General features: G+C 45.1%; 2 protein-coding genes across 2 annotated transcripts; one reads left to right on the top strand and one right to left on the bottom strand.

Moving 5' to 3' along the window:
* The first annotated feature begins 5,523 nt into the window (after window positions 1-5,523).
* On the top strand, window positions 5,524-14,376 carry LOC119651598 (nucleolar transcription factor 1). The gene is made up of 2 exons (XM_038055248.1): window positions 5,524-6,275; window positions 13,399-14,376. The coding sequence occupies exons 1-2, from the start codon at window positions 5,754-5,756 to the stop codon at window positions 13,828-13,830; spliced, it is 954 nt and encodes a 317-aa protein (XP_037911176.1). The 5' UTR covers window positions 5,524-5,753; the 3' UTR covers window positions 13,831-14,376.
* A 94-nt stretch (window positions 14,377-14,470) lies between these two features.
* Window positions 14,471-22,185, bottom strand: LOC119651328 (coiled-coil domain-containing protein 43). Its single transcript, XM_038054868.1, has 3 exons — window positions 22,024-22,185; window positions 21,743-21,958; window positions 14,471-14,976 (listed from the first exon to the last, which is right to left on the bottom strand). Exons 1-3 carry the CDS (start codon window positions 22,183-22,185, stop codon window positions 14,737-14,739), a joined length of 618 nt encoding a protein of 205 aa, XP_037910796.1. The 3' UTR covers window positions 14,471-14,736.
* Window positions 22,186-27,556: the final 5,371 nt, after the last annotated feature.

The raw sequence follows: 27,556 nt of genomic DNA, 5'->3' as shown, positions 1-27,556 counted from the left end.
GCAAGCGAACGCAAGCGACCATCAGATGCTGATCCCTTTCGAGGCCTATATCAGCACCTCCCCTGTTACGCACATCCAGAAGACAACTTCTAAATCTATTATACTGTGGCCGACCTTGTACGACGTCGGTCAATTGAAACCCAACTGACCTTATGACAGGCTCTGTGCTCGAACAAAGTGCCATCAATGATGAAGCGGTGGAACTTGCAGAAATCCACGAACCTCACACCGTCTTCGTTGTGGTCACCAAGACCGTGTCACACAATGTCACCTTTAGGAAGCGTCCCCTTAAAGCATCCTTCTCCACTATATCAGAAGTCCTCGCTGGTGTGTAGCATTGTACAATTGTGATGTTCCTTAACCTGGACCACAGTTACAAGTCTGTCAAAAACCGGCTCCCAGGTCAAGAGAGCGCGCCTTGCGATAGCCGTTAAAAGCAACTCGACACCGGATTTGCGTCTGGGACCACTTGGCTTTCCAGAATACAAAACACATCACCACTATAGGGAAAGAAGTAACCTCCAGGATCCAACCATCTTGCTTTGCTTAGGCCCAGAATGTCCAGTTTATATCGCTGGGATTTCCGCTCAAGTTGGAGAAAGCGAGCATTCTGAGGATCTTCGTTGCCGTTATCGAGAAGCATGCGCACATTCTAGAAACCAATCATAGTCCGCTTTCGATATGCAAAGGTCGTTGCAGAAGGTCAGTCCCTATCCGAGGCATTGTTGACGTTCCGATAGCAATAACGTTTCAAAATTTACAGGCTGCTGGTCCACAAAATTCTATCCCGAGGGAATGCTTTCGATGTATACATGCTTAAACCCTAACTCGCAACTGTTCTCAGATAATCCCGGTTCGGCTTAAAATTTGAAATTCTGGGGTAGTTCTATGCGTCAGAAAGGGGGCGGCTTGACAAAGGCAGGGAAATAGATAATAAGGGGGAACGCGTAATTTACATCCTCGAACCGAATCATTTTCACAACAGCTCAGATCTATTCACATAATTTTCACCCCGACTCTGGTTTTCCTCTCTATCCCCCTACCAACAAGGACCATTCACTATTGTACTAGAACACGAGTTAGTTTTTGGATTGTGAGTGCTCGCTTTTTCCAATTTGACCGAGAGTTCACAAGCTGGACATTCTGGAATTGAGTGAGGTCAGATGGAGAGGAGTCGTCACCTCCAGCACTATACTGTTAAACTCTGGAAAACATGATGCAAGCAGAGGTCAACTCGGTGTCGGTTTAATCCTTACAGCTACCTCAAGTGGCACCTTCATTATTTAGAAGCCAATTTCGAACAGGATACTAACTACAAGATGCCGGGCCAGAATGAAGAACACTTCAATAGTATAGTGTTAAACACCAACGGAGAAAATACTTTCTACGAACAATTGAATGCAGTCCAGGAGGCAACGGTCGTCTTCTGTTCCACAATGATGAGCATCTCAAGAGGTGGAAGGAGGGTTCTCAGTCGTATAACATCAGTGCCCATGTCGGGCGTTCAGTAGAGCGGACAATTTTTTAACAGAGATTTTGCTTATACAATGATCAACACATCGAAGAGATCCACGATCTCGGACCAACATGACAATGCCCGTCCCCGGGAGAGACAATCCGAAAATTCGCCAAAGTTCCCGTTCAACAACCTGCAGTATCAAACCCAACGAAATTCCTGATCGTTACCAGACAGACCTTTAGTAATTCCGTAAATGACCAGCATTTCAACAATAACACCACAGTCCACAGCTGGTATAATGACACGGTCAGATGAATCATCGTAATTTCCTTACACTCAATTCCAAAAAGGTTTTCCCTAGGAGCCACCCTGTGTCTCTCTGAGGGTGATATGTTGTTGGGAGCCAATTTAACTACCTTGAAGGATGAAATGTAGCCAGAAGCCAAGCCTCTCGTCTTCCAAGCTAGTGGGTGTTGATAGCCACACACTGTACGAGATGAGTCTACTATTAACAAAACACCACCGATCTAGTCTGGGGACTCAAAAAATATCTCCCCCAATCTAGGGTGTCATGCGAACCGTGCCTAATGAATAGTTTGCAGTCGCGATAACTGACTGTATCTGAATGGAGCCTCACTGATACCTGGTCGCCTAGGTGAGTAAGTTAAGTGTGACCTTACCGTGCTATGGGGGGCTATAGCACGGCGGACCCCCCCCCCCCCCCCACTGAAAGATTGCGCGACGGAAGACATTACGGAATGGCTTAGGACGACTGTAGTGCGTAAATTGCCAAGCTGGAAAGGAGCAGAATTGTCGACATGTGCTGGGGAGGATATACCAATGGCACACATGGTAACAGCGTTTCTTCCCAAAGCCGTAGCGCTAGCAAACAATGATCTTATTGACCTCCTAATTGCTCAAAATAATGATCTCCTCCTGTACACAATTATTGAGGGTCTTCAGAAACAAGAGCAAAGGCAAACTCCTCACTTAAATGAACACTCCCTGGAGGCAATCAAACGATGAAGGAATCTCGGAGGCCATAGAGGCTGGAAAGACAGGATTAAGCAGAGAAGTAGACCTGTCACCCAGTGAGGTAGAAAAGCTGGACGGCCTAGAATTGGATCTTCTAGGGCGCAGGGTAGACAGCAACATACAGAAACGCGCCATGTCAGAGGAGGAGAGTAATATTCCGATAGTGCAGAAGAGCTCCCAAACACTAACGGAGCCAATGGCCAATATTAAGATAGTCCAAATAAACCACCACCATACCGGGGGTCCATTTGCAATGATTGTAAGGGCAACCTTAAAGGACAAAATTGGAATAGTGCTGGCTCAAGAACCGTGGATGTACCGGGAGCAGATTCGCGGTCTGCAAGGAGGAAGTATCCAGGTAATTTGTTATTGCTTTTGTGAAAAACAAGAGCTTAATTTAAAATATACTTATCTTTCAGAGTTCCTGGCCGAAGACCTTGTGGCTGTCCAAGTTTCTCTCGAAGTTAAGGAGATATTTCGGGAGGCAGAGAGAGCAATAAGGAATCTTAAGAGAACGGATTTCGGCCCCTATACCAGGTACCTCAGCAACAACATGACTCATCTACGAAGGGGCGATGATATCAGGAGCGAACTGGAACTGGAAACAATGCTAGAAGACCTAAACAAAGTCGTCATTGAGGCATACGAGGCCAGCTACTAAAAAAGTTAAGTCGCCAAGGGAAGTACCCTGGTGGAACAGGAACCTAGCCAGAATGAAAACTGAGGTTCGAAAACTCTTCAAACCCGAAACTGACCGAGGTACAAAAATACACTGACCGCGTATAGCAATGCGAGCAGAGAAACAAAAGGGAACAGCTTTAAGGAATTCTGTGAACGGATAAAACAAAAACAAAAAAAGACAAGCCTGCTTGAAGAATATAAATGGGACATTTGCCAAGAAATAGGAGGTTGGAAGACGACAACATTCTGTCCGACACCCCAACAACAAACAAAAGGTGCAAAAAAGAGAGCTTGAAACTACCAAAAGAGATAAGGTGGGCAATCGGAACCTTTAAACCACTAAAATCAACCGGAGAAGATGGCATCTAAACAGTACTACTCCTGAGAGACCTAAAAATCATCTACGAGTCTCCTCGGAAGGTAGTAATGGCCAGCAAAGCTTGAGATATAAACCAAGGGTATGGAGGCGGAGAAAAGCTGTCTTTATTCCAAAATCAGGTATCCAAACTGGACTAAGAATTACTCATGCCTGGTGCAGGAAAACAGGGCTGTGCATTAATCCAGCCAAGGCCACCATAGCACCATTCACTAGGAAGTGTAAGCTTGATCACCTGAGAGCCATTCGGTTACATGGCATGGAGGTGAACCAAGAAACAGTGGTGAAATATTTAGATATTAACCCAGATTAAAAATTACTCTGGAAGACGCATGTGGGAAGCACATGTCAGAAAGCTATGACGGCTCTAATAACTGCCAGATACTACTTTGGATATACACTGTAATAGTAAGGCCTACGATCACCTATTAGGCGATAATCTGAACAGAAAGAACTGAACTGAGCACAACAGTCACGGATTTACATAAACTGGCTTGTGTGTGTACAGTGGGGCAGGTCGTTCTGGGATTAACTACTCTCCATCTGCACGTGCAAATGCAGACAAGAAGGGCGATCTTCGGAATGGCCGGGAGCCTCAATGAGGTGAGCTGCCTATATCGAAGGAAAATTGATATTCTTTCTAGGCGGTACCCCGTACTACTGATACTAAAGAATACCATGGCAGCGAGTTTTCATTTTGATAAGAAGTTTGAAACACGTTGGGGTAACAGGGCAAACTGGGAGGGCCTGGCAGTGACATACGGCTTAAATCAGCAAATCAGAAGGAGCGGGCGGCAGGGCAAATGGTCTAAGGAAAACGTACTTTGAACCAATTGATAAAAACACTAGTATATTCCACGGTGAAATATACACCATAGACTGATGTGCCTATTTCAACCTCGACAGGAATTATAAAGGTCAAAACATTGCTATTCTGACCGACAGCCAAGCGGCGATCGAAGTACTTAGGTCCAACCAGGTGAACTCCGAACTTGGTGTCACTGGTCACTGCCGACTAAACTACCACTTGGGGAAGCTAGGGATATCTAGAGACACTACCTGCAGGTTCTGTGCGGTGCGTAACAAAACGCCGTAAACGTTCTAGGACAGTGTCCGGCACTTGTGGGAGAATACTTAATACCAGATACCAGATAGGAGTACAGTAGTTCTTTTAAGACTCTCTCCACAGAATAGTAAATCAGTTCCAAAAGAGATTAGGCGGAAGCATGTAACCGATAATTAATTGATTGGGTATCTGAGGGTGATCTTAGTGTCACAGGGTGTAGTTACTTTATGTGACAACATAGACTCTGCCGTAGTTCCAAAGCTAAGCAACTAAAGAACTGTGGTAACATCTAATGGTGCTTCTACCCTGACTGAAGTTACATCAGCTGTCACAGAAGCCAAGAAAAGTAGACTTCCTTAAACCGCATTCTCCACTAATGCCTATACAACTGACTATACCATGCACAATAGCCAACTATCGTATCATCTAGGCTTTGGCTCACAGGACCAACATTTTAAATAAATAAAATAAGTTTTCTAAAGAACATACTTAACTGATAAAATGGCGCCAAAAACTGCCAAAAAATCGCAGTGGTTACGCAGATATTGACCCAAGATCTGAATTTACGACGTTACTCCTGCATCATTTCCGTCCTAAATAAATGAACTGCACACCCGCGGTAGCATCTTCTTTTCTTGCGAAGGATCATCACTTGAAACATCGCCGCATCGATAATAGGAAGCTTGCATATCAGGACGACGACACAACCAGAATGAACTTCCTCACCACAAAAATTGTTCCTCTACCGATAACCGCGCTATCTCTGGTCTAATAGAAGCCACACATCCAGGGTTTAATTTTCGACATCTTGTATGCAATCCCTTCATATACCATACCCAAACCTTTAACTCTTTCATGACTTTAGGACAAAAGACAATACCCCTCCCAATCCTTGCAAATTGTTTACCTGCGAATAATGTCACTCAATGTCCTTTTTCCGTCTGTCCTGGACGTCTTTATCACTCACGTCCTGCAGCCAATTAGATCTCTCATAAACTGTGCCAACAAATGTGATTCAATAAATTTGTGTTAAATTAAGCGAAATGTGAATGGAGAAGTGAAGACTTGCAAATTGATACTATCAAATCAAGTTTCATATACTTCCTGTGAAAGTGGAAAAAATATCTCCCTCAAGGATGCGAAGTCGCACTGAGCTTGTTACCACAACATTCATTGACTCGGAAGAAGATCCGACGGAATCCGATGACTCGGAAGAAGATTGGCGACCCTCGCAAAGTGGAAAACGACGACTGTCGAAGTCATCAAAGGTTCGTCGCAAAAAGCGAACGAGGCTAAATATTCCCCCTGCAACCCATAATGCATTCAAGGAAGCCTGGGGCCATAACCAGCCTGCTGAGAGAGTGGTCAAGGAGCGACACTACTTCCTGCCCAAGCAAGAGCCACATCAATCCACAGAAGATATAGTTGCGGAGCAGAAACTTCTTTTGGAGAAGTTTGCGGCTGGGAAAAATAGTTCCGAGAAAAGCAGCAATAGCGGTCCGTTCAGGCTGTATCTGTACAAGAGGGACTTGGATGAGAATTATAAGGAGAACTCGCATTTATGTTTGTGGGGACGAGATGGCACGAACCTGCTGCAGAAGTATATCCGCGTGAAGACAACGAACCCAGACGAGTTTATATTTACAACATCGTCAGTGGTAAGTGGCTTTATCCCTTTGTCGATTTAGAGACTCATGTTGACCATAGGAACTCCTTTATTATTTGCTTTCTACTGTCAATGAAGTTATACTCTCCATTCCAATGTTAATGAAATTCTATTTCAGTTATCATTGCACTCTGGGCACTAATGAGCCTGCGATAATCCACTTCCACCATCTTCATTGTCATCAGGGGTCGACAAACCAAATCAGCCCTTTGCGCCCATATTTCGACCATCATTGTACTTCTTCAAATACCACTTTTGCAAATATTCGCTATTTTCTTAGGGATACAGCCTTTTTGACCCTTGACCACCAGAATGCATTGCGTCGGTTCACAAAGGACGGCGCAATAACCGAGTTGGTTGAGTGCCAGCCTCTCAAACTCGTTGCTTCTTGGTTCGAACCCTCGTTCGTCGTGGAAGTTTATGTTCGTCTCTCTCCAGTCTTCTTTTCCGATTATCATTTGCACAATAGAGTGATGATAACGATACCTCTAGATGTCTTGGCAATTTCGCAAAGTCTGGTTCAAACCATCCAGAAGTATACCATTCTGTAAAAGAGCTCGAATAAACTCGATGGATCTTTGCAATAGCCAATCACCGGGAACCATCACCAAACCCCCTCTACATCTTTTACATCGGTGAAATCGTTCAAACCTAATTGCTTAGCACTGAATGCTGAGGTAAAATCCGGCATCAGCTCAAAATAACATAAAAGAGGCTCTATGGATTCCTGTTACTCCACAAAGGGGTGAACAGGAGACATACACTTGGTTCAGTGACCGCATCTATCAGTTCCTTATGCCTTTTCTCGTCTCCCCAACCAGTCTGGAGCTATCGATTTCCTCTTTGAGTACCCTTTACGGTATTCACAAGCCACCCATTCGTTGATCATGCCCAGTCCTTTGAAAGTTTCACATTTTGATCACCTTGTAGTTCTCCCGGTCATCGTGTATATCTCTGTTGTACCTAATTCCTCCGTCATCTCCTCGAACTCCTTCAAGAATTTTCCTGAACACCATCCTTTCAAGGCATTTTGCAATTTTTCAGAAGCCCCAGTCGAAATCCAAGTTTTGCATTGCCTCCTTTCCTTCATCGTCGTGCTTCACGAAGATTTCTTTGCCACCGAGGTAGGAGCATGATATTGATGTCATCGGCGCATGCTATCACTTCCACTGATTTCATGAGTAGCGCATCTTTGATATCAAGCTGGATTTTTCTGTCTAGGTGCTCAGGGGCCAAATAAGTCAGACTGTTCTGAATTTGCCCCTGCAAAGTTGACTCCATGATAGTAGCTTTTGTGAAGGTATCAGTGGCCGCTCCGAGGAGCCCAATTAGCGCTTTGGTGCACCGTTTTGATGAGCTTTTGTGAAACTAACTAATTTAATTAGGATGCCAAACTGGAGCATAACTTCGTACAGTACCTGACAACACCAAAAAATATCAGTTTAACGTCGATATTGGACTCCCAGCACTTCTTAAACACTTGTTCTAGGGTGAATAGCTGATCTATTGCCGAGCGTTCATCTTTGAGCCGCTTCGGTGCTCCCCGATGACTATTTCCGCGTAAGGTTTAAGAGTGCTTTCCAAGATTTTGGTGAACACGTTGTAGGTCGAACAAAGCGAGAGAAGAATTCCCTGAAGAATTTTTGCTCCCTTACAAGAGGATGGACTATTCCGTAGCCTATATAAGGACGAAATATATGAGCGATAACATGACCGTCTGGTTCTGGATAAAATCCAGCTCAATAGGTTGCGATAGACGGGTCTCGGAGACCTGGGTCCTTAGCAAAAAAAATTGCGAACTCTTGGCTGTATTCATGAGAAGAATTCTCCGAAGAAGTTTTGGCTCACTGCATGAGGATGGACCACTCAGTATTCAGACGAGCTGCATGACACTCCTTTGTCGGGAAAAACGGTGACCAAGTCCCCAATCAGGCGGAAATGCAAGTAATCTGACCTGAGAGAATGGACTTCACCCGAAAGACAAGGGTACAAGAAGAAAGGCTACTCAGGAAGTGCGGGGTAGTCCTACCGGAAATGAAGGCTGCTACCATCGTCCAGCGAAACATCTCCATTGTTGTCAGAAATAGCACCATGGAGATAGAAGAACTGCTGGACCTTAGTACAGTCCTGGTTGACTACCGAGGAAGAGCTGAGGAAAAAGCACATCACTAGTGCCGCATCTAGTTGCGCAAAACGCAGTGCCCTCAGCCGCCAGAGGGGGACAAAAAACCGACAAACGGAGGCGAGAGAAAAACAGCGGGATCTGCCGACGAGGACGCAGCATTGAGAATACCACGAAGTGGTAACCAAGCGGACCAAGCATCGTCGAAAATTGAAGAAAATCCAGCAACAACAACCTAAGTTAAATAGCAACAGCAGTGGCTCCGCTGTAGAAAAGTCGACTACGACATCAGCATCAAAGAAAAAGAAAAGAGGCAAACCACGGGCAGAGGCCATTCTCATTAGCCGAACGAAGGGAGATCTTTAGCGGAAGTTCTTCGAAAAGAAAAGTACGTCCTACGAGACAGTCCAAAGCATTCGAGGCAGCTAGAGTACCGGACCGCCTAACCATGCTAATTACCTCGTGAAGAAGAGTTCCTGTAGATTTGTCTTTGAGGTAGGCGTGCTGGGACGTAGATAAAGCACTTTCTTCTTGCCTTAATCAGCCTTAAGTAGATATCCAGGACGTTCACTAGTCTTCAACATGAAGGAGGTGAGGCTGATTGGTTCAAAGTCCTTCGCGGACCCATGGCCACGTCTGTTCATTTTCGGTATGAAAATCACACACGTGCGTCTCCAAGAGTGATACAACTCCGGCAAATGTCGACATGCCACGGCGCAGCCTTTTCTTGCTGCTTCTGTAGCATGACTGATATTATACCATTGAGGCCCGGAGATTCATATGCGGAGAGCAATGAGGATCTGACGTCTATCTCTCCTCACTGCAGGGGAGTGCGTCTGAACCAGCAGCTCCTGGGTGTTACCAGAAGCTTCCGTCCAAGAGCCTTCCCACTTGCTAGGAAAGGATGGATTCCTAGGTCTTTTTGGACAGAATTTTACTGAGTCTCGCAGTGGTTTCAGTGTTCGGACAATAGTCTAATCAGGACCGTCTCTTAGCAGTCTTGATGGCCGACAACTATTCCTTCTGGCAGTCTTTGTATGACTACGAATATTTGTGCCTGTTGCAGATTTCCTTCGTCAGCCAAGGTGACAATATCTTCTTGTTGTATTTAGCAGGGCACGAAACTTTAAAGGCGGTTTCGATTGCCTTTTCCAGAGCCACGACCTTTAACTCCAGTTCGCCTGTCATGCCAACCTTACCAATTTGGGCAACGGACGGTTGTTCTTGGTAAATTGACCCTTCTTCTAATTACATGTCATGAGCCATCCCAGCCGAGGAAATATACACATTCTCCGCTCCCGCTTGCTTCAACGTGCAGACTCCGCTCAATGAACATCTCCGACAGACTGGCCTCAACGCTCAGTTAGTAGTTCATGCCTCGTCAGCCGATTGTTACTGCTTACCTGTTTGCAGAGGTTGCCTTCTGCTAGTTTCCCAGCCATTTGTTGCTACATTCTTCGACAATCACCTACTATTTAACGAGTCCTTTTCATCCCACTCGTCGATAATACCGGATTTCTTATTTTTAGTAGGGGAAATCTGTTCCCTCCAAACACAGCAGAGTTTAAAGGAGCGGAATGCTTCCTGGAGTTCTATCATCTCAACTTAAATAATGATCACACAATGTCCAGCCAGAATAGTTGAAATCCTGACTGAAGTTGGAGGGAGGCATGTCCACATTGCAATAGTCAATTTGAACTCGTTTTAATTCCCACAGCTCTAGTGGTTAAGTTGATGCATTGAAAATGATGCTGCCAATTTTAAAACTGGGTTGAACTTTCCATTTCACCCCTTTAACACCAGTTTCTTCATGAAATACTCGACTATTGAAACCATAGCGACCTTAGGTCAACTGAACTTAACGTCGGGTTTGGCAAGGATTATTGTTATTTGTTAGAACTCCCAACCTTTTCATGTAAATCACTTAGTTTCCGCCTGTGTATAGCTTTTCACTGCATGGGCTCAGCTTAATCATAATTATAGGCTAACATTAACAGCCTTATGGTCCCGCCCTGTTTTCAACCATTGGAGATCTGATACTTTAAGTACCATCCACCTCCTTTCTGCAAGATCTCTTACGTGAAACCGAAAGCCATTACATAAATCACAGGGAATGAATTTGCTAGAGAAGGAATTGTTTAACTACCCCATGATCCTCGGTTTTCAGATTGCACAGCTTTGCCGCCCCTTCGTTCTTAACAATCTTTTACGAGATACCCTTACGCCATCTGTATCTCCGAAACCTGGCTGGACGATGCCATATCAAACTCCAAGCTCCCCGAAGGGTAGTCTACTTTCGCGCTATGACAGACGTCGGGATGCTTCTCGTAAGTCTACCGACGGTGGGACCTAGTTGTAATAAAAGATACACTCCCCGCCGAACTCGTGTTCTCTACTTCTGACTTTCTTTTTGACTGTGTTGCTCTTCGTGTCTCCCCGCCCAACTGCCTCCCATTCATTGTATATATGTCCCCTGTGCTTGCCCTTCTCATCTGTATGAAGAATTGTTTGACAGTTTGTCTGAACTCCTTATTGTCAGACTCCCTTCCCTCCCTTTCTTCCTTTGCGGAGATTTTAACTTTCCCATGCTAGACTGGCCTAATCATCCTTGCCTTCCAATTCCTTCCAACAACCTCTTCCAGTCTTCCCTTCTACTTTCTTCCTTTATGAACACTTGCTCTGTCCTGAATTTCAATAGCTCCAAAAACTCTTCGGGCCGCACTCTCGATCTCTTCCTTTCCAACCTCCCCGAACGCCACCTCTCTTTATTTGCTTGCACATCCCCGTATGTCAAAACTGACGCTCACCACACCCACTTGAACTTCAAGCGGATCTCCCTCGTTGAAAAGCTAAAAATGTATGTCTCCCAAATTCAACTTCCCCAAAGCCAATTTTGACGGTCTGAACTCAGCTTTGGCGTCTTTCAACTGGGTTCATATATTAAGTAACTCATCGTGTGATCAAGCTCTAAACACCTTTTACAATATCCTGTCCGATCTCCTTTCCTGTTATATCCCTTCTTCCCCTCCCTGCCTACGTTCGTACCCAACTTGGTTCACAACGAAAATTCTTATTAGCATTCGCCTGAAACATACACTGCGGATGAATTTTCGGGCTTCTAAGAATGATGCCGATCTTGCTCACTTGAAGGCTATCCGCTCTACTGTGAAGTCGATGGTTAGAAAAGCGCGTAAAAGGTACTTATTGAGCGTCGAAGTCGCCCGCGGTAACTTAAAACCCTTTTTGGTTGCACGCCCGCAATTCTCGTAATCCCACTCAATCTCTCCCTTCTTCTATCAGTTTTGCTGACTCCGCTGCCAACTCCCCACAACAATCCTACGACCTTCTCTGCACCTACTTCTCTTCAGTGTTTTCTCCCTCGAGCCCTTCACCCTCTACACCTCCCATAACTGCAGACTACTCCGAATCTCTGGCCATTCCTCTCCTTACGTCTTCCTTGGTTGAGTTCCCCATTGGTAATCTTGACCCCAATGTCGAACCTGGCCCCGATGCGCTTCCCAAAATCTTTCTCCCTAACTGTAGAAAACACATTTCGCTCCCCCTGAGTATAATCTACAACAAAATTCTAGAAGGCCTCTGGAAAGAAGCCCTTATTATCCCTATCTTCAAGAGCGGAGACCCTTCTTTTGCTGTGGACTACCACCCCATTTCCCTTCTCTCCTTTTACTCCAAAATCCTGGAAAGGTAGGTCAACGACTGGTTGACCGCGCACTTCGGTCACCTCATTGTTAAGGAGCAGTTTCGTGAAACATAGATCTACGGGTTCAAACCTTCTGGTCTTTATCAACTTTGTTGCTAAATGCTTTAATTCACGACAGGAGGTATAAATAGCATATACCGATTTCTCCAAAGCCTTTGATACCGTTGACCATAACATTCTCCTCTCTAAACTTTCATTACTAGACTTCCCTCCCTCAATTATCTCCTGGCTTTCCTCCTATCTCTCATACCGTTCCTGCAAAGTTTCTTTTTATGGTTACTCATCTCGTTCCTTCTCTCATTCCTCTGGTCTTTTCCAAGGCTCTATTCTTAGCCCGCTACTCTTCCTGTTTTTCATCAATGACCTCGCCTCCATCCTCACCTGCCCCTATTTGCTTTACGCAGACGACCTTAAATTGTTTGCTTCTGTCTCGTCTCCACTGGACTGAGTTCTCTTACAGTCCAACCTTGATAATTTAATCCGTTCGGTCAACAAGCTAACACTGAATGTCAACAAATGCCACTGGATGTGCTATTCGCTTAAACCCTCCCCAACTTCCTTTTCCTATTTTCTCAATGGACAACCCCTTTCACTACTGACCTCCTTCAAAGACCTGGGTGTAATATTCGACAGCAAACTTCGCTTCAATTCCCACTTCGTTGACATCATCAATAGAGCTTCCAAAATGTCTGGTTTTGTCCTAGGTTCCACCTCCGACTTTACCTCAATTCAGCCCTCCTTAGCACCCTTCTACTCCCTTGTCAGAAACATCCTTGAATATTGCTGTGTAGTCTGGTCCCCCTTCCGCATTCGTGATTGCCGCGCTCTTGAAGTTATACAACGCAAACTCACCCGGACCCTCTTTTACAAAAAGAACCTTCAACGGGTTGATTATCCTTCACGACTCCGCGCCCTCAATCTCCCCTCCTTGCAGCAACGCCGTATCTTCCTTGATATGTGTAATCTTTTCAAACTCTGCAATTGAATGATGGACTGCTCCGCTAACTCCGATATTACTTTCCGTATCGCCTCGTCTCATAATACACGTAATGCGGACATTTTTTCTGTACCCTTTCACTCTCCGACCCCGAGGCTATGCCGGTCCTACAACGCCCTACAGCTTGGGTCCTTTGACTCTATTTCCTTCTCTAGTTTTAAGCGTAAAATAAGCCATTCACTTGCTCCTCCCTCTGAGGACAATATGTAACAAGGAATTTGATTTGTCCTCATTAAATAAGTAAAATTTTTAACCACCAACTCCCTAATTTCTAGTATTCCAGCTGGGACGAGCGTCGACGAAGAGACTTCACCACCATATCCGTTAAATATATGGAAGAAAACAATCGACGTGTGACTCTGGTAAATCCAGCTGACTTGGTCAATTTAGCAAATGAAGCGATTGCACGCAGGAAAAACTTCCAAGAGGCAGGCAATAAGCAGCATTCTCCGAACGAAGCAGGATCAATGAGGTGTCACTTCGATAACGAAGATGAAAACGATGAGGACGACGACGAAGATGATGACATCGATGACGACAACGATGAAGATGAGGATGATGATGATTACGACGATGACGGAAGCTATGACGAATCTTCGGAACAAGAACAGGAAAACGAAACAGCACCCGCAACAGAAAACAATGCTCAAAGTTTTGATGCACAGGAGGATGATAATCTCCAAACTGATGACTCAAATGATCAATAATTAAGATAAGGAACGTAAACGATTTAAGAAGATAAATGTTAGGCTAAGGCTTGAAGACATATTCCTAAAATATCATAGATTCTCCGTTATATGTGTTTTATGGTAATCGCCTAGAATTTAAAGATGCAGGAAGCATTGCTCCTGCTTAGATATAGTCATTTTAAAGCGGCCCAATCACTACTTCCGCCGCAAAGGAAGCGTTCCAATTATAATAATACGAATACAATGCATACCTAACAATTCTCTGACTGTTCATGGCTAAACGAACATTAACACTTTATTTATTCCATTCGTGTCGCTCAAATATTTTCTAGTTTTTAGTCGCAATGTATATTTTTTATTATGTTTATATCGACGCTCCGTCATATTTACGTTGAAGGTGAGGTGATTTCAAAAATCAGCCCCATTTATGTCAGGATTCAAAATCGTTTTCATATTACTTATATTTTAATCAGAAGCTATTTTTATTCCATATAATTTACTAGAAATATTGAATAAGATTCTAGTCCTATGAATAAAGTTGACCTGAAATATTAAGGCCCAAAATTGAGTCTATCTTTCCACGCAATCAAACCCAGCGACCCTCGTACGAGTGCCAAAAAGTTTCGTCGGGATCATCCTAAAAAACAAACAAATCTCATGCATTTGCACATCTTTCATTGTTTTATTACATAAACTAGAAATTGAGAAATTAAAACAAGTTGTACACGAGAAAATCGGGCAACACACAGCATTTGCTTTTAAATATATATGTATATATATATCCATATCTGGTTTTCTTGAAACCATTCATCATTATCATTAACGCCGTCGACTCTTTAAGGAAATATTTTAGTAGAAAATTAAATGTCCATTGAAACATTTCCAGAAGAAAAAAAGGAACATTAAAGAGCAATCGATGCCTCGCTACCGACGGCGTTCACCTTTCACAGTTTTACGTTTCTCCTTTTTCTCTTCGCGCTGTTGTTTTTGACGTTCTCGGTCCTCTTTATCTTTCTCCTTTTTCTTTTGACTGTCCAGTTTTGCTTGTTCACGACGCTCTTTTTGCGCCTGCTGTACATCGTGAACATTTGTATTTTTCACTAAGCCAAGTTGGGCTTCCTCGTCGGAGGGTTCGTCACCTTCTTCACCGTCACTGACGGAGGTCTAGAAAGAAAAATTATCGATCAAGAAAATTGAATGTATAAAATGGATTAGTATTTTAAATGCTGGGCTTGGGAGCGTTATATGTCATTAACTACGGTAGCCTGCAGGAGGTAATGTGGTCAGCATTATGCTCACTCGGGATTAATACCCTAAATTGGCTCAGGTACTCATTAACAGGTGAGTCGCCTGGTGTCCGACATTCAATCACGATGTAAATCTCTCTGCCATCAGTGAGATTTAATACGCAACTTTCCATTGTGATAGCCTAGCGCTCCACCCACTAAGCGTGTTCTGTTCCACAAAATTAGTTTTCAGAGGTGGCGAGGTAGCAAACCCGTCGGTTGAGTCAAAACCAAGTAGCCAAACTCTAAGCACTGGCACCACATCGACTTGTTGGTCGTGGATGCAGTGGGCGAATGCTGTAAGGCCTAGGGCAATTAGGCCCAAGTCTACACGGGACTCATCTGAAATGGTTGCTGCCACGAAGCCTCACCAGAGATTATCTGGTGCCATCAGAACCGGATTACCCTTCTGAGAGCATATGTACCAGAAAAACTCCTGGGGGATGTTTTCTCGGTCCGCTTATGGGAGTTGCATGGTGGTTATGCCCATATCGCCAATGAGGCTCCTTTTGAGTTCCAGCGTTGAATTGCGCTGTGTAACTCGGACGCTATACCCCTTGGTTGCGGTAGAGATATTAAGCACACCTCGCATCCACTGGTATGAATGTTGAGCCTGCACTCAGTATAAACCAGTATAGCTATGCCAATCACGGTGAGACTCTAATTCTGGTCTCCCAAATCAATCGGGGCGGCCAAATTGTACTATACGTCCCAAGGCGAAAAGTGAATTGGTACCCAATGGAGCATTAAACTTGTGAAACGTTTCCTAAATCAACACCAAGACCTACCAAACCCTATCTCGACGTGGTTCTTTCTTAATAAAAAATTGCAGACGGAGAAGAATGAATGCGAGTCTCCCGCGACTAAAAACGAAACAAATTGTAACAATTGGTCCTCCAAATTTGGGATTGAGGATGAAGGCGAGTCTCCCGCGCCTAAAAACGGAACAAATTGTAACAATTGGTCCTCCACGTAGGAGGGAAAACCGAAGTTACGAAACCACGAAAGAAGCCTTGGACTAGACGAATTTTACAACAACGAACCCGGCAGCGAAAACGAACTAACGATTTGCGCATTTGCTCAGGGAACTTGCGCTCCCTGTACAGATCGAATGGTGCCCAGCAGCTGGCCTGTCCCAATATAAGGTGGTGCGTTCCAAAAGATGTGCTGGACAGGGACCGATTTCCTGGAGAAGAGCCGCTACACCATATACAGTATAACTTCGATTCTAAGACGCCATCGAATCCAAGACGCACCCTGTTTTTAAGGTTTTGTGTTTTGTGGTCTTTTGATTTCAACATCATCGGGAAGCAAACTGATATACTACTTCATCCGCGTCACAATAGCGACCTTTCTGAGGGTCGGTAAAGAACTTAACTGATGCCTTACAACTAAACAATCTTCTTTTCTCCTTTTTCCAACGACGCACATTACACTCATTAACATTCACACCCCTACAGAGGAGACTACAGAGTCAGAAAAAGTTACCTTTTACGAGACCATAAAGCGGGCCCTCGAAGCTTGTCCCAAGTATGCTATCAAAATCATTCTTGGAGTTTTTAACAGTCAAATAGGGACTGAGCGTATTCAGGCGATATGTCTACTCCAATAGCTTACATTAAAACACTTATAATAACGGACTGCGGATTATTCAGTATCACACAAAATGAAGGTTGGAAGTACCTGGTTTGCGCCAAAAACCGGGCACAAACATATATGGGCCTCTCCAGACGGGACGACTTAAACCAAATTGGCCACGTACTAATCGAACGCCGCCATCTCTCAGGCTTGATGAACGTCAGAACTTAATGGAAGGCCAATATAGACTAGGATCACACTCCGGGCTCGAATTACGACACCCTATAGAATCCTCTTTAAAGATCAGGTGGGAGTGAATACTGAAGCCATCCACAACACTGCTATCCGTGACACCTATAAGGGGGAAATGGATGACGCAATAACCGCGGCTAACAAATGTCCTTGAGATGAAGCATCAGCAAATGATCTTCACAACCACCTGCAGAGTGTTATCAGTGATACGGCCACAAACATACTTCACTGCAACTGCAAAAAAAGTCGGAACGGCTGGTTCGTCAATAAATGTAAGCTAGCAACGAAACGGAAGAATGCTACATATCAAGCAATGCGGGGATACGCAAAGGCCTGTCACGAACTCCGCTCCACTCGGCAGAGCGAATTCACAGACAGAAAGAGAGTTTGGGAGAACCAACAAGTCTGTGAACTCGAGAAGTACAGGGGGCAATCGCACCAGGCGCGGATGCTCGATTGGAGCGATAAATTGAAAGCTTGAATGAACTGCTCAACAACCAAAATATCAGCAAGTTGGAGTTTTACCCTGGCTATGCTATCATAAGCGGCTTTAAAGTCGATGAATAGATGGTGCAACTAATGTCTATATTCCAACAGTTTTTCCAACGCTTGCCGCAGAGAGAAAATCTGATGCTGATTTGTCTGGAGTGAAGCCAATGATGTTCTGGGCGTATGGGGCTATCCGGCCTAGCAAGATAGCGGAGAATATCTTATAGATGGTACTCAGCAACGTGATACCTCTATAATTGCTGCACTGTGTGATATCTCCCTTTTTATGTATGAGACATATAATGCCTCGTTGCCAGTCGTCAGGCATTGATTCGCTGTCCCACACCTTGACCATAAGTTGATAAACCATTTGGTGTAATTGTTCGCCTCCAAATTTAACCAACTCGACTGTAATTCCATCGGCTCCTGGCGACTTATGATTTTTAAGCCGATGAATTGCACGGACTGTTTCTTCTACACTTGGTGATGGCCGTATTTGTCTGTCGTCTTCAGTTTCCGGGCTCTCCAACTCGCTGATGTTCTGTCGGAAATCAGATTTCCCTCTTTGTCGCGGCAAAATGAACATCGAGGTGTGTAAGGCTTCATCCTGCTGACTTGTTGGTAAAACTTGCGCGCCTGGTGCGATTGCTTCCTGTACTTTTCGAGTTCACAGACCTGTTGGATCCCCCAGGATTCCTTTTTCCGTTTGTGAAGACGCTTCTCCGCTCGCCGGAGTTCGTCATAAGTCTCCGCACTTGCCCGCGTCTTTTGAGAATGCTACATTACTCGGTATGCAGCATCCTTCCGTTCCGTTGCTAGCTTACATTCACCCTCAAACCAACCGTTCCGACTCTTTTTGCGGCTGGGGCCAAGTATGTTTGTGGCCGTATTTATGATATCGTTTTTCAGGTGATGATGAAGATCATTTGTAGATGCTTCATCTCCAAGTCTTCTGTTGACTGCGGGTCTTACGGCATCCATTTCCCTCTTATAGGGGTTGCGGAGGGCTGTGTTGTGGATGGCTTCAATGTTAACTCTCACCTGATTGTCAGATGGGACTCTGGGTGGTGTTGTTATTCGAGCTCGGAGCACCATGCCAACGAGATAGTGATCCGAGACTATATTGGCCATTCTATATGTTCTGACATTCATCAAGGCTGAGAGGTGGCGACGTTCAATCAACATGTGGTCAATTTGGTTGAAAGTGGTCATTACAAAATGGACATGTAATATCTTGAAAAATTCCTATTCTGAACATATGCTCAGCTAGTAAATTATAGCCAGCCAGAATGCCCGCAATATTTCTGTTTTTCGACAAAAGGCGAGGCAAGGTCCACCCAGCCCATAAGCTGTGAGAGCTTGTTTCATCTTTTGCTCTACATGTTTGTTCCAAAGAAGCTTCTTATCTAGAATAATTCCCACTTTTTCAGTTTGTTAGGTAGCGATCAGTTCAGCACCCAGCAATCTCTACGATAGCATATCATAGATCCACTCAATTAAAGTTTCATCATCCGATTTTCCAAGAGACTTGGCCGACTCATCCTTCGTAAGGACTCTGCACAGCCTAGACGTCTCGCTTTCTTCTTCCACTTCCTCACAGTACGCTCTAAAGTCTCGCTTTGAACGTTTTACGAGCCTCTTATATTCGCCCCGTGTTCCGGGTATTCATCATCCCACGGTGCTCTTCGGACACATATTGATTTGAAGACCACAATCAGAACCCCGCCCCGCCGCACAGTGGTACTGATTTATACTGAGTGCAGGCTCAGCAGCATTCATACCACCACAACTAAGGAGCAAAGTGTATAGTTTTAAAGCGAAACTCCAGGCTTGAATCTATGAAGAGCTCTGCCCGCGATATGGGCATGACCACCATGAAACTCCGACAAGGGGGCCAACCGCAAATAACCGGGCCGAGAGCAAATCGCCAAAAAAAAAAGTTTTCTGGTGAGGCTTCGTGGGAAAAGCTACTTCAGATGCAATCTCGGGTCTGATCGCCCTTCTCGAGTTCGTGGTTACGGCTCTACCCAACGGGTAAACTGCAATCAGCTCTGTGCGGACACAATACGTAAGCAACGATAAACGACCATCAGGTGGTGATCCATGCGCCGAAGTCAGCGCTTTGTTACGCACATGCAAGAGACAACTCCTAAATCAACTGCTGATCGCAAAGTGGTCAATCTGATTGCTCGAACGGTGTCCGTCAGTTGAAGCAGTGTTGCAGAAAACCACGAGCCTCCCATCATTATCGTTACAATTGCGAAGACTTTGAATGAACTCTTAAGCCCCAGCTCATAGGGCAAAAAGGCTTCCATGGGCAGTGAAGATGGAAGGCCCTGTCCACCTAACGCTGTCAATGAGAGGGTGAGTACTAAGAAATGCCCCCTTTTCTCTGAAAAGAAATTAGAGGAGGCGTTCTTGGATGAATGGATTGGTATCCCTAGCGAAGTGAAAATACACAGTCGCCACTCTCGGCGAGTAGTGCTCCATGTGACCCTAGACATAAAAAACAATTCCCTAGCTCTGGAGAAAACCGAAGTCGTTGTCCTGACCAAAGAGATGATTCCCACAGTCCTCCATATTCAGGTTGGTTAAACTATGGTCTTGTTGAAGCCGGCGGTGAAATACCTCGGCATCATGATAGACACGAAGATGAACTTCTATGAGCAGAAGACTGCAAAGAAGACTGCGGCTAGAATATTCGTTCTTCTTTATGGTTCTGAAGTATGGGCTGATCCATACTCATACAACCGAGGCAAACAAGGAAACTATCACTTGTGAAGAGAGAGCCCACGCCCTATGTGCATGGCCGCAATCGTAGGAAAAGGAATCTAGAAGTAGATAAGCCTCGTATATCATCAGAGACATGCGTTCGTGGTTCAATCAAAAGTACGGTGAGGTTCATACTGAACAGACTTAGTCTGAAGCAATGTGGCAAACAGTTCTGAGTTTGTGTCGACGCACGTTTTAGCTGGTTGTGCCACAAAATCTCACGTACTGCATCGAAGTAAAGTCTTAAAAAGTTAAATAGACGATGACATCTTTTCTCAAACGCCTCGACTACCCTGATGAAATCTGTTTGCCCTACCACCGGATCATGGACCTTGGGTAATTGGCTTTGAGTTTGGAAAAAGAGGCAAGTAGAGTTGGACTGAAAATAAAAACCAGCAAAACCGTTAACCAAGCCTATTAATAAGCAACTTCGAATAGGTCGATCAATTTGTATATCTAGGAAGCGTCGTTTCTGCGGAAAGTAGCACCGAACTAGATGTCAATCGACGCATTAACAGCGCTAGATCCGATTCCGCTTCAAACGAAGGACTTGGCACACGATTAGGCGATGCAATCGGAAGGCGAGAGTGGCAGCGGATTGTTCACAGATTAAGGAGGAGCGACAATTGCATTGGTGGTTACCCCATGCAGTAGAACTCAATCTCCTAAAATTTCCGAGGAGTGGGTCGCCTCAAGATCACTTGGCGCAGAATAGCCCAGGAGTGCGAGCGTTGCTTGAAATTCTGAGGGGCTAAAGTGCATTTCAGCGAACTACGAACGCGTAGGGGTGAATGGCAACCAGCGTATCACATAGGATTACCTTCTGAACGTCAGAAGAGTGCCTAATATTCAAACTCGACGGAATGTCAACTTAAACCGCCAAACAAGTTGGCATCAAAGCAGTATAGAATCGAATTTCCTAGAAAATTATCACTTCGACCCACTAGCATGCATCGCATCTTAAAACGCCACTTACTATCTCTCCATACCAATGGAGTTAAGAAAGGTAAACCCATATGGGCTTCTGCATTTTACGAAGTTCAGATAGTGCCGCCTTATGGACCGTAACTAAGAAAATCATGCGTCGCTGGGACCAAGAATACCAAGGTTTTTTTATAAAAGGAAACCTTATTAAAAGCGACTCAATGTCTGTCTGTTAGTCTCTGCCTCTCTATCTGAACCTATTATCATGAAATTTAGTGAGAACATGTGGTCTGTGAAGACCTTTACATGCAGTAAGTGGCATAGTTTTCGACTAAAGGAGAGGAGTTCCCATAAATGGTGTTTTAAAGAATATTGTCAAGTGGGATATCAAATGAAAGAGTTCAATTAATGCCTTTCAAATAAAACCTAGTAATAACTGCCGTTTTGTTCATTACTGCTGGTGATATCTCAACACAGCGACATAGAGGTGCCAAGGATGGTTGAAGCCCGAAGAGCTAGTAAGGGACATGATACTTTTTTTGAAAAATCGAAATTTCTGCTGTCCCTAACCGAGCTTCCCACTTTGCTCCAGCTAAACTACAACTAAACGTACATAATGCACTACTCACTTGACTGTATTGCGCCAAAATCTGTTCCCTGATCCTCATCTCCTCAGCTGTGTACTGTCGAGGGGCGGTGGTTTGAATCTTCTGGGACTCCAGCATGCGAGCTAGTTGAGCATCAACATCCTCTCCAACCTTCTTGGCGCTCACTTCTTCCTTCTTCGGCTGACACGCATCCCATTTGCCAATTATCTCCTGCACTACATTGTTTAGGTCGTCTTCCTAGAAATCACACACGCAACGATTACATTTGACCTGATCCTCACCAGATCCTAGCTTCCACTCACAATCATTGCACCCAAGATGCCTTCGAGCGCCTCAACTTTTTCCTCGGACGTTTCATCTCCTTCAAGGATTCCTGTTATGTACGATCCGAAAACGCTCTCGTCCACATTAAGATTGCGAAGTTTCTCACTCAACCATTTAACAAAGTCAGCGTCCGCGGACATTCTTAGCTCCAGGGATGATTTTTCGCGCACCACACTTCAGAAATCCGATGATGTTGCTGGCACGGTGCGACCCAACGGCAAATCAGATGGACAGAAGTGGATTTTGACAATTCTGTGACATTTTACCGTGTTGTTGTTGTTGTTTATTGTGGACAGCTGCCGGTGATGCGCGCACGTGCTATGTGGAAATTATAGGAGTCGCGAATATTTCGCAATGTTAGCTGGGATTTAAACCGAATGGATTTTACGGGGAAGTGTACACAAATGTAGCAGGTACACAAAGATAGGTACGAAGCTTCGAAAATTCGTACGCAGGAGCTTCCAACTACCGATGCCAGCGCCCAACAAAGTGGAATCCAAATAGATTCAACAAGTAGCGAAGTATTTTCCTCCTTTTTCCCGAGGAAAATTGGCTTAAACTGCAAAATTTTGAGGGAGAAAACTGCATTTGGAAGGCTATGATTGAACGTTTATTGCAATACTCCAGCTATCGTAGTTTTTGAGTTATTATGATTTTAATAGTATAAAGACGACGACGTGAACAACGCCACGGATAGGGGCTGATCTCACGCCGAAGACCTTTAGCTATCGAAAACGGATCCTAGAATGGTCGCATTCTCCAACTCGAATGAGATTTCCAACGTTATAAGCTGGACATTCTGAGCCTAAGCGAAGTAAGACGATGGGAATCTGGAGAGTACTCATTTCCTTATTGCCACACTAATGGCAATGTGCTCTTATACTCTGAAAAACCGAGTAGTAGCAGACGCGAATCCAGCGTCTGACTGCAGGATTCCGGTCCAGGTTAAGGAATATCACAATTGTACAGGGCTATGCTCTAACGGAGACCTCCAAAATAGAGTAGAAGGATAACTTCTACGAGCGATTACAGGCAGGTCAGGAGACGCTTCCTAAAGGTGATATTACGACCGTGATGGGAGAATTTAAAGCGAAGGTGGGCTCTGATGACACCTTCCTCGAACATGTGATGGGGAAGCTCCGTGGTGGGAGATTTGTATTTCTGTAGTTTGCGCCGGCTCGTCATTGGCAGCACTTTGTTCGAGCACATTGTTTTCCATAAGGTCAGTTGAGTTTAAACTGACCGACACCGGACGAGCAATCAGATTGACCACTTTGCGATCAACAGTAGATTTAGGAGTTGTCTTCTATATGGAAGCAGAAACCGCCGCAGCTCATAATGATTTGAGAACTGTATACCCCCATCACAACAGCGATTGCATGGACCGTTAACGAACAACTCCTCCTCCACGATGACGAATAACTGAATGGATGAAATGAAGACTTCACCACGGTTCTTAACTGTATCGCATCCGGTGAAATTTCCCCACTTGTGGATGAATGAAATAGCTAGGCACCGTAACATGCGGATACCAACTGTTCCTCTAAACAGAAGAGAAATCATCTCGGCCATTAATGCCATCAAACGGAGCAAAGTCGCTGAGCTTGCAGGTCTCCCCGCAAAATTATTTATCGCTGCAACACTCGTACGGAAATCTTGGGAGTCTGAGACCGTTCCCATAGTGTGGAAGGAGAGGATGATCATTAAGATTCCAAAGACGGGTACCCGTTGTGATTGTGACAATTGGAGGGGTATCTGCGTCCTTGATGTCGTCGCAATGATAATAGCCGAAATATGCTGCCATCAACGAACACCTCGAAAGCTTGATCAACAGAGAGCTGGCTGCTCTGGATCCCCCTGCATTCACCATATCAACACCTTGCGGATTATTTTGGAACAGTGCGCGGAGATTAGATCTTCGCATCACCCGCTTTTCATCCAATTCGAGAAGGCTTTCTACAGTGTGAACAGGGAGTGTATCTGACGTGCTCTAATGATGTCGCAATGTGTCACGTGCTACATCAAAGTAAAATCTCAGAGTAATTTGAGGACCAAGACGCGAACAGTTTATCTTATCGCCTATATTATTTTCTATTATCGGTGACATTTTTGATACTGCCTTATCCGGAGGACGTGGAGAAGTTCAATGGACTATGTGATCTTTTCTCAAATACCTCGACTACACCAATGGCTTCTGTTTGCTCCCTCATCAAGTCATGAACCTTGGATCGTCGCGAGCCATTAAGGCGGCCTTTAGTGTCCGGTGCCAATGTTCCAGCATACCATTGGGCGGCGGATGGTATGCTGTAGTCCTGCGACATTTGAAACCAAGGAGCTTGCCTAACTTCGAGAAAAGAGTAGACTGAAACTGCATTCCCTGGTGCGTGATGAACACCAAAGCGCGGAATCCACTCCTGACAGAGGGCCTGATTGTGCCGTAATACCAGTCAGAGGTATTGCTTCAGGCCACGGCGTAAACCTGTTGCTGATTGTGAGTTAATACTTGTATCCGGGCGAGTCTCGCAAAGGGCCAATGATGTCCAGATGGATGGTGTGGAAGCACTTGGTCGACCGAGGGAACACGCCTACTTCCTTTCTTACGTGCTTGCTGATTTTGCACTTCTGGCATGCAATGCACTATCTGGCCCAAGCGTTTACGTCCTTGTGGGATGGCCAGAGGTATTTTCCAGTGACTAACCGGTTCGTCGTCCTGATGTCTAGTGCACAAGATCATGTACTGCCTGAAATATTTCCTTGCGACAATCGGCCGGAATGAATGGTCTAGTTCCCTTATCTGAGGTCTCGCAGAGTAAGTAGGAGTTTAAGTCGAAGATAGGAAACTCATTCAACTTGTATTTGGAGTTTGCCTTCAGGCTCTGAAGCTCTGCGTCGTCTTCCCGCGCTTCGGCAAGTGCCGTATAATCGACCTCGGCGGGGACTGTGACCTCCGATATTCACAACAAAGCGTTTACAACGACGTTGTCTTTTCCAGTCATGTGTTGGATGTTGGAAGTAAACTGGCTGATGAACCTCAGTTGCCGAAGTTGGCGAGGGGACGCTTTGTCAGGCTTTTGTTTAAGCGCGAAAGTAAAGGACTTGTGGCCCGTGAACACGGTAAACGGCCTGCCCCCAAGGGAGAAGCGGAAGTATTTAATGGATAGGTACGCGACGAGTAACGCACGATCGTAAGCGCTGTAGTTACATTGAGCTCCGTGATTGGCAGGGGAAAGTTTTTATCGTTTCAACCTTGTCTGGGTCAGGTTGGATTTCGTCAGCGGTTATCATATGGCTGAAAAATTTCACCTACTTCTGTAGGAATCTCCATTTTGCAACGTTTAGAACGAGCATGGCCTCAAGGCAACGTTGAAAAATGCACGCGAGATGGTCCAAAGGCTCAGATTCAGAAGAAGAGACGACCAAAACATCATCCACGTAAACGAAGAAGTATAATTTTCACAGGACAGAGTAGATGAATCTCTGAAATGTCTGCGCAGCGTTGCACAAGCCGAAAATCATCCTAGTGAACTCCAAAAATCCGAAAGGTGTGCAGATAGCCGATTTCTTTGAAAGCAACATGCATTTGATGGTCTACCTTGGCTAGGCCAAAAAGGACGTGAAAATACGGCAAATGCGCGAAATCATGGATGAGTGGAATAGGGTACCTTCATTCGCCGTTTGGCTTAGATACCAAATGAAATGGAGATGACCAACAGCTCCAGAGCTAAATACTTTATCTTTTTATGATATTAAATTATATTTAGCACTTAATTATATGCAACATGAAATTAAATTGATATTAATTGCCGCAATAGATAAGCTCGAAGACAGAAGACTCTCTATTATTTTCTTTTACGTCCTGCCGTCAAGTCATGGCACTCTGCTCTCCACTCCTGTAGCGAGGTCTAAACTGAGTGGAGAGCGCCGGTGGCGTCATCTGTCCGCTCGCATTCGCAACATTCGAAATAAATTTCGAATGCCGCGAATCCTGCCGCGCCACAAGCTATTGGAAGATTATCAAACACTTTTCTTGCAAAAGCTAGCTTCTGGGGTGACAGAGGACACCACGGTCGGCAATGTCCTCGAAAGCAATGGAAAGATTGTCGCCTTTAAACGGGTTGCGAGGTCTATTAAAGCTTTGTTCCGCAGATCCGCCAACAGCCCACAGTAACAGGAAGTCTGCGCCTAAAATGGGGATGCTAATGTCCGCCACATCGAATCGCCACGAAAACGTTCGGTGCAGTCTGAGACTCACATTCACCTGCCTCCCGGCACTGCGACTACCAGAGCGCCCATTTCGGGAGCAGATCTCGACCGTGACTGCGATCGAGATCGACATCCCGTGAGCTTCGTAACGCCATGAGGGATAACACCTCCAGAGACCCCGAGTCCGCGCAGACCAAGATTGAGCGGGTGCTTTCCAAGAACCGCTGCAACCAGAGGGACCTCAACAGCTCTAAGCCGACCTCATCCCCACCCATCTTCCTCATTTCTCGAAGCAACTGGCTAGGGGTATGGTCGCCCAGAGTCAGCTCATTCAGTAAGTGATTTAGCTTCGCTTCTTCAATCACTAAAAGCCGGCGTATGAGTTGCTCCTCCAGCCGCACATAGGAGCAAGGTTTTCTCCTCCCGCGACATGTCAACCAGAGAGTGAAGCCAAGACGGGACACCGGAGCGGGAAAACTAAAGCGAAGAACAACAAAAAGGAAGCCAAGTCAACTCACGAGGAGAAATTAAAAGAAAAGAAAAGATAATGATAAAGCGATGACACTATGAATAAAACAGATTTAGTGTGAACAAGTCCAAACATATATGAATATATATGTAATAACGCGTAGCCGGGGCGTAATTGGATACCTCTCGCAGATCCGCGCGAACACCTGACGGGGTCGACAGTTCAATTGCAGCCACAATCATATGGGTTTGGGGAGATCAATCAGGCGTTTAATGTCCTCTATTGTTAAGCCGTGCGCCCCTTCTGCAATATCCGCAAGAAAATGCCGATTGGGAGAGAGCAGATCAACGACTTCGACGTCGACTTCAATGACATCACTGACACCGACAAAAAGGCACATAGGCAATATTCACGAGTGTTTAGTGTCTTAAGCAGAGTTTCCGACGGGATAGAAGCCTTAGCTACTTTCTTATATTGAGAGGCGATTGAATGAGGCAGTAGCGTCAGTCCCTGCGCGCCGCAATCACGTCAGGCCGTCAGCTGCGTCGGCAGAGGCGAATTGACCACGGCATGCATCCGTGGTTCACGCCTCCGCTGTACCGCCACAACATCGTTGTCTTTTCACTGAAAATCCACGATACGATCATTTCCATTATGAATGAAGTGAGTAAGAGTGACAATGAACTCTCGTCTTTGTCACAGATTCCATATTTCAAAGGCACTGAACCGTGCAAACGGTGCCTGCAAACCCTGTATCCCATCTTCAAATACAGCGTCCAAGTAAATAAAGCTATTCTTTGACAAAGAGCTGATCAGACCTCTCCTCATTTTCGGTATCA

The sequence above is a fragment of the Hermetia illucens genome, chromosome 3, assembly GCF_905115235.1.
Source record: "Hermetia illucens chromosome 3, iHerIll2.2.curated.20191125, whole genome shotgun sequence".
NCBI classification, from domain to species: domain Eukaryota; kingdom Metazoa; phylum Arthropoda; class Insecta; order Diptera; family Stratiomyidae; genus Hermetia; species Hermetia illucens.
The sequence above is the reverse complement of the archived record's forward strand: the minus strand, read 5'-3'. Positions and strand labels throughout refer to the sequence as shown.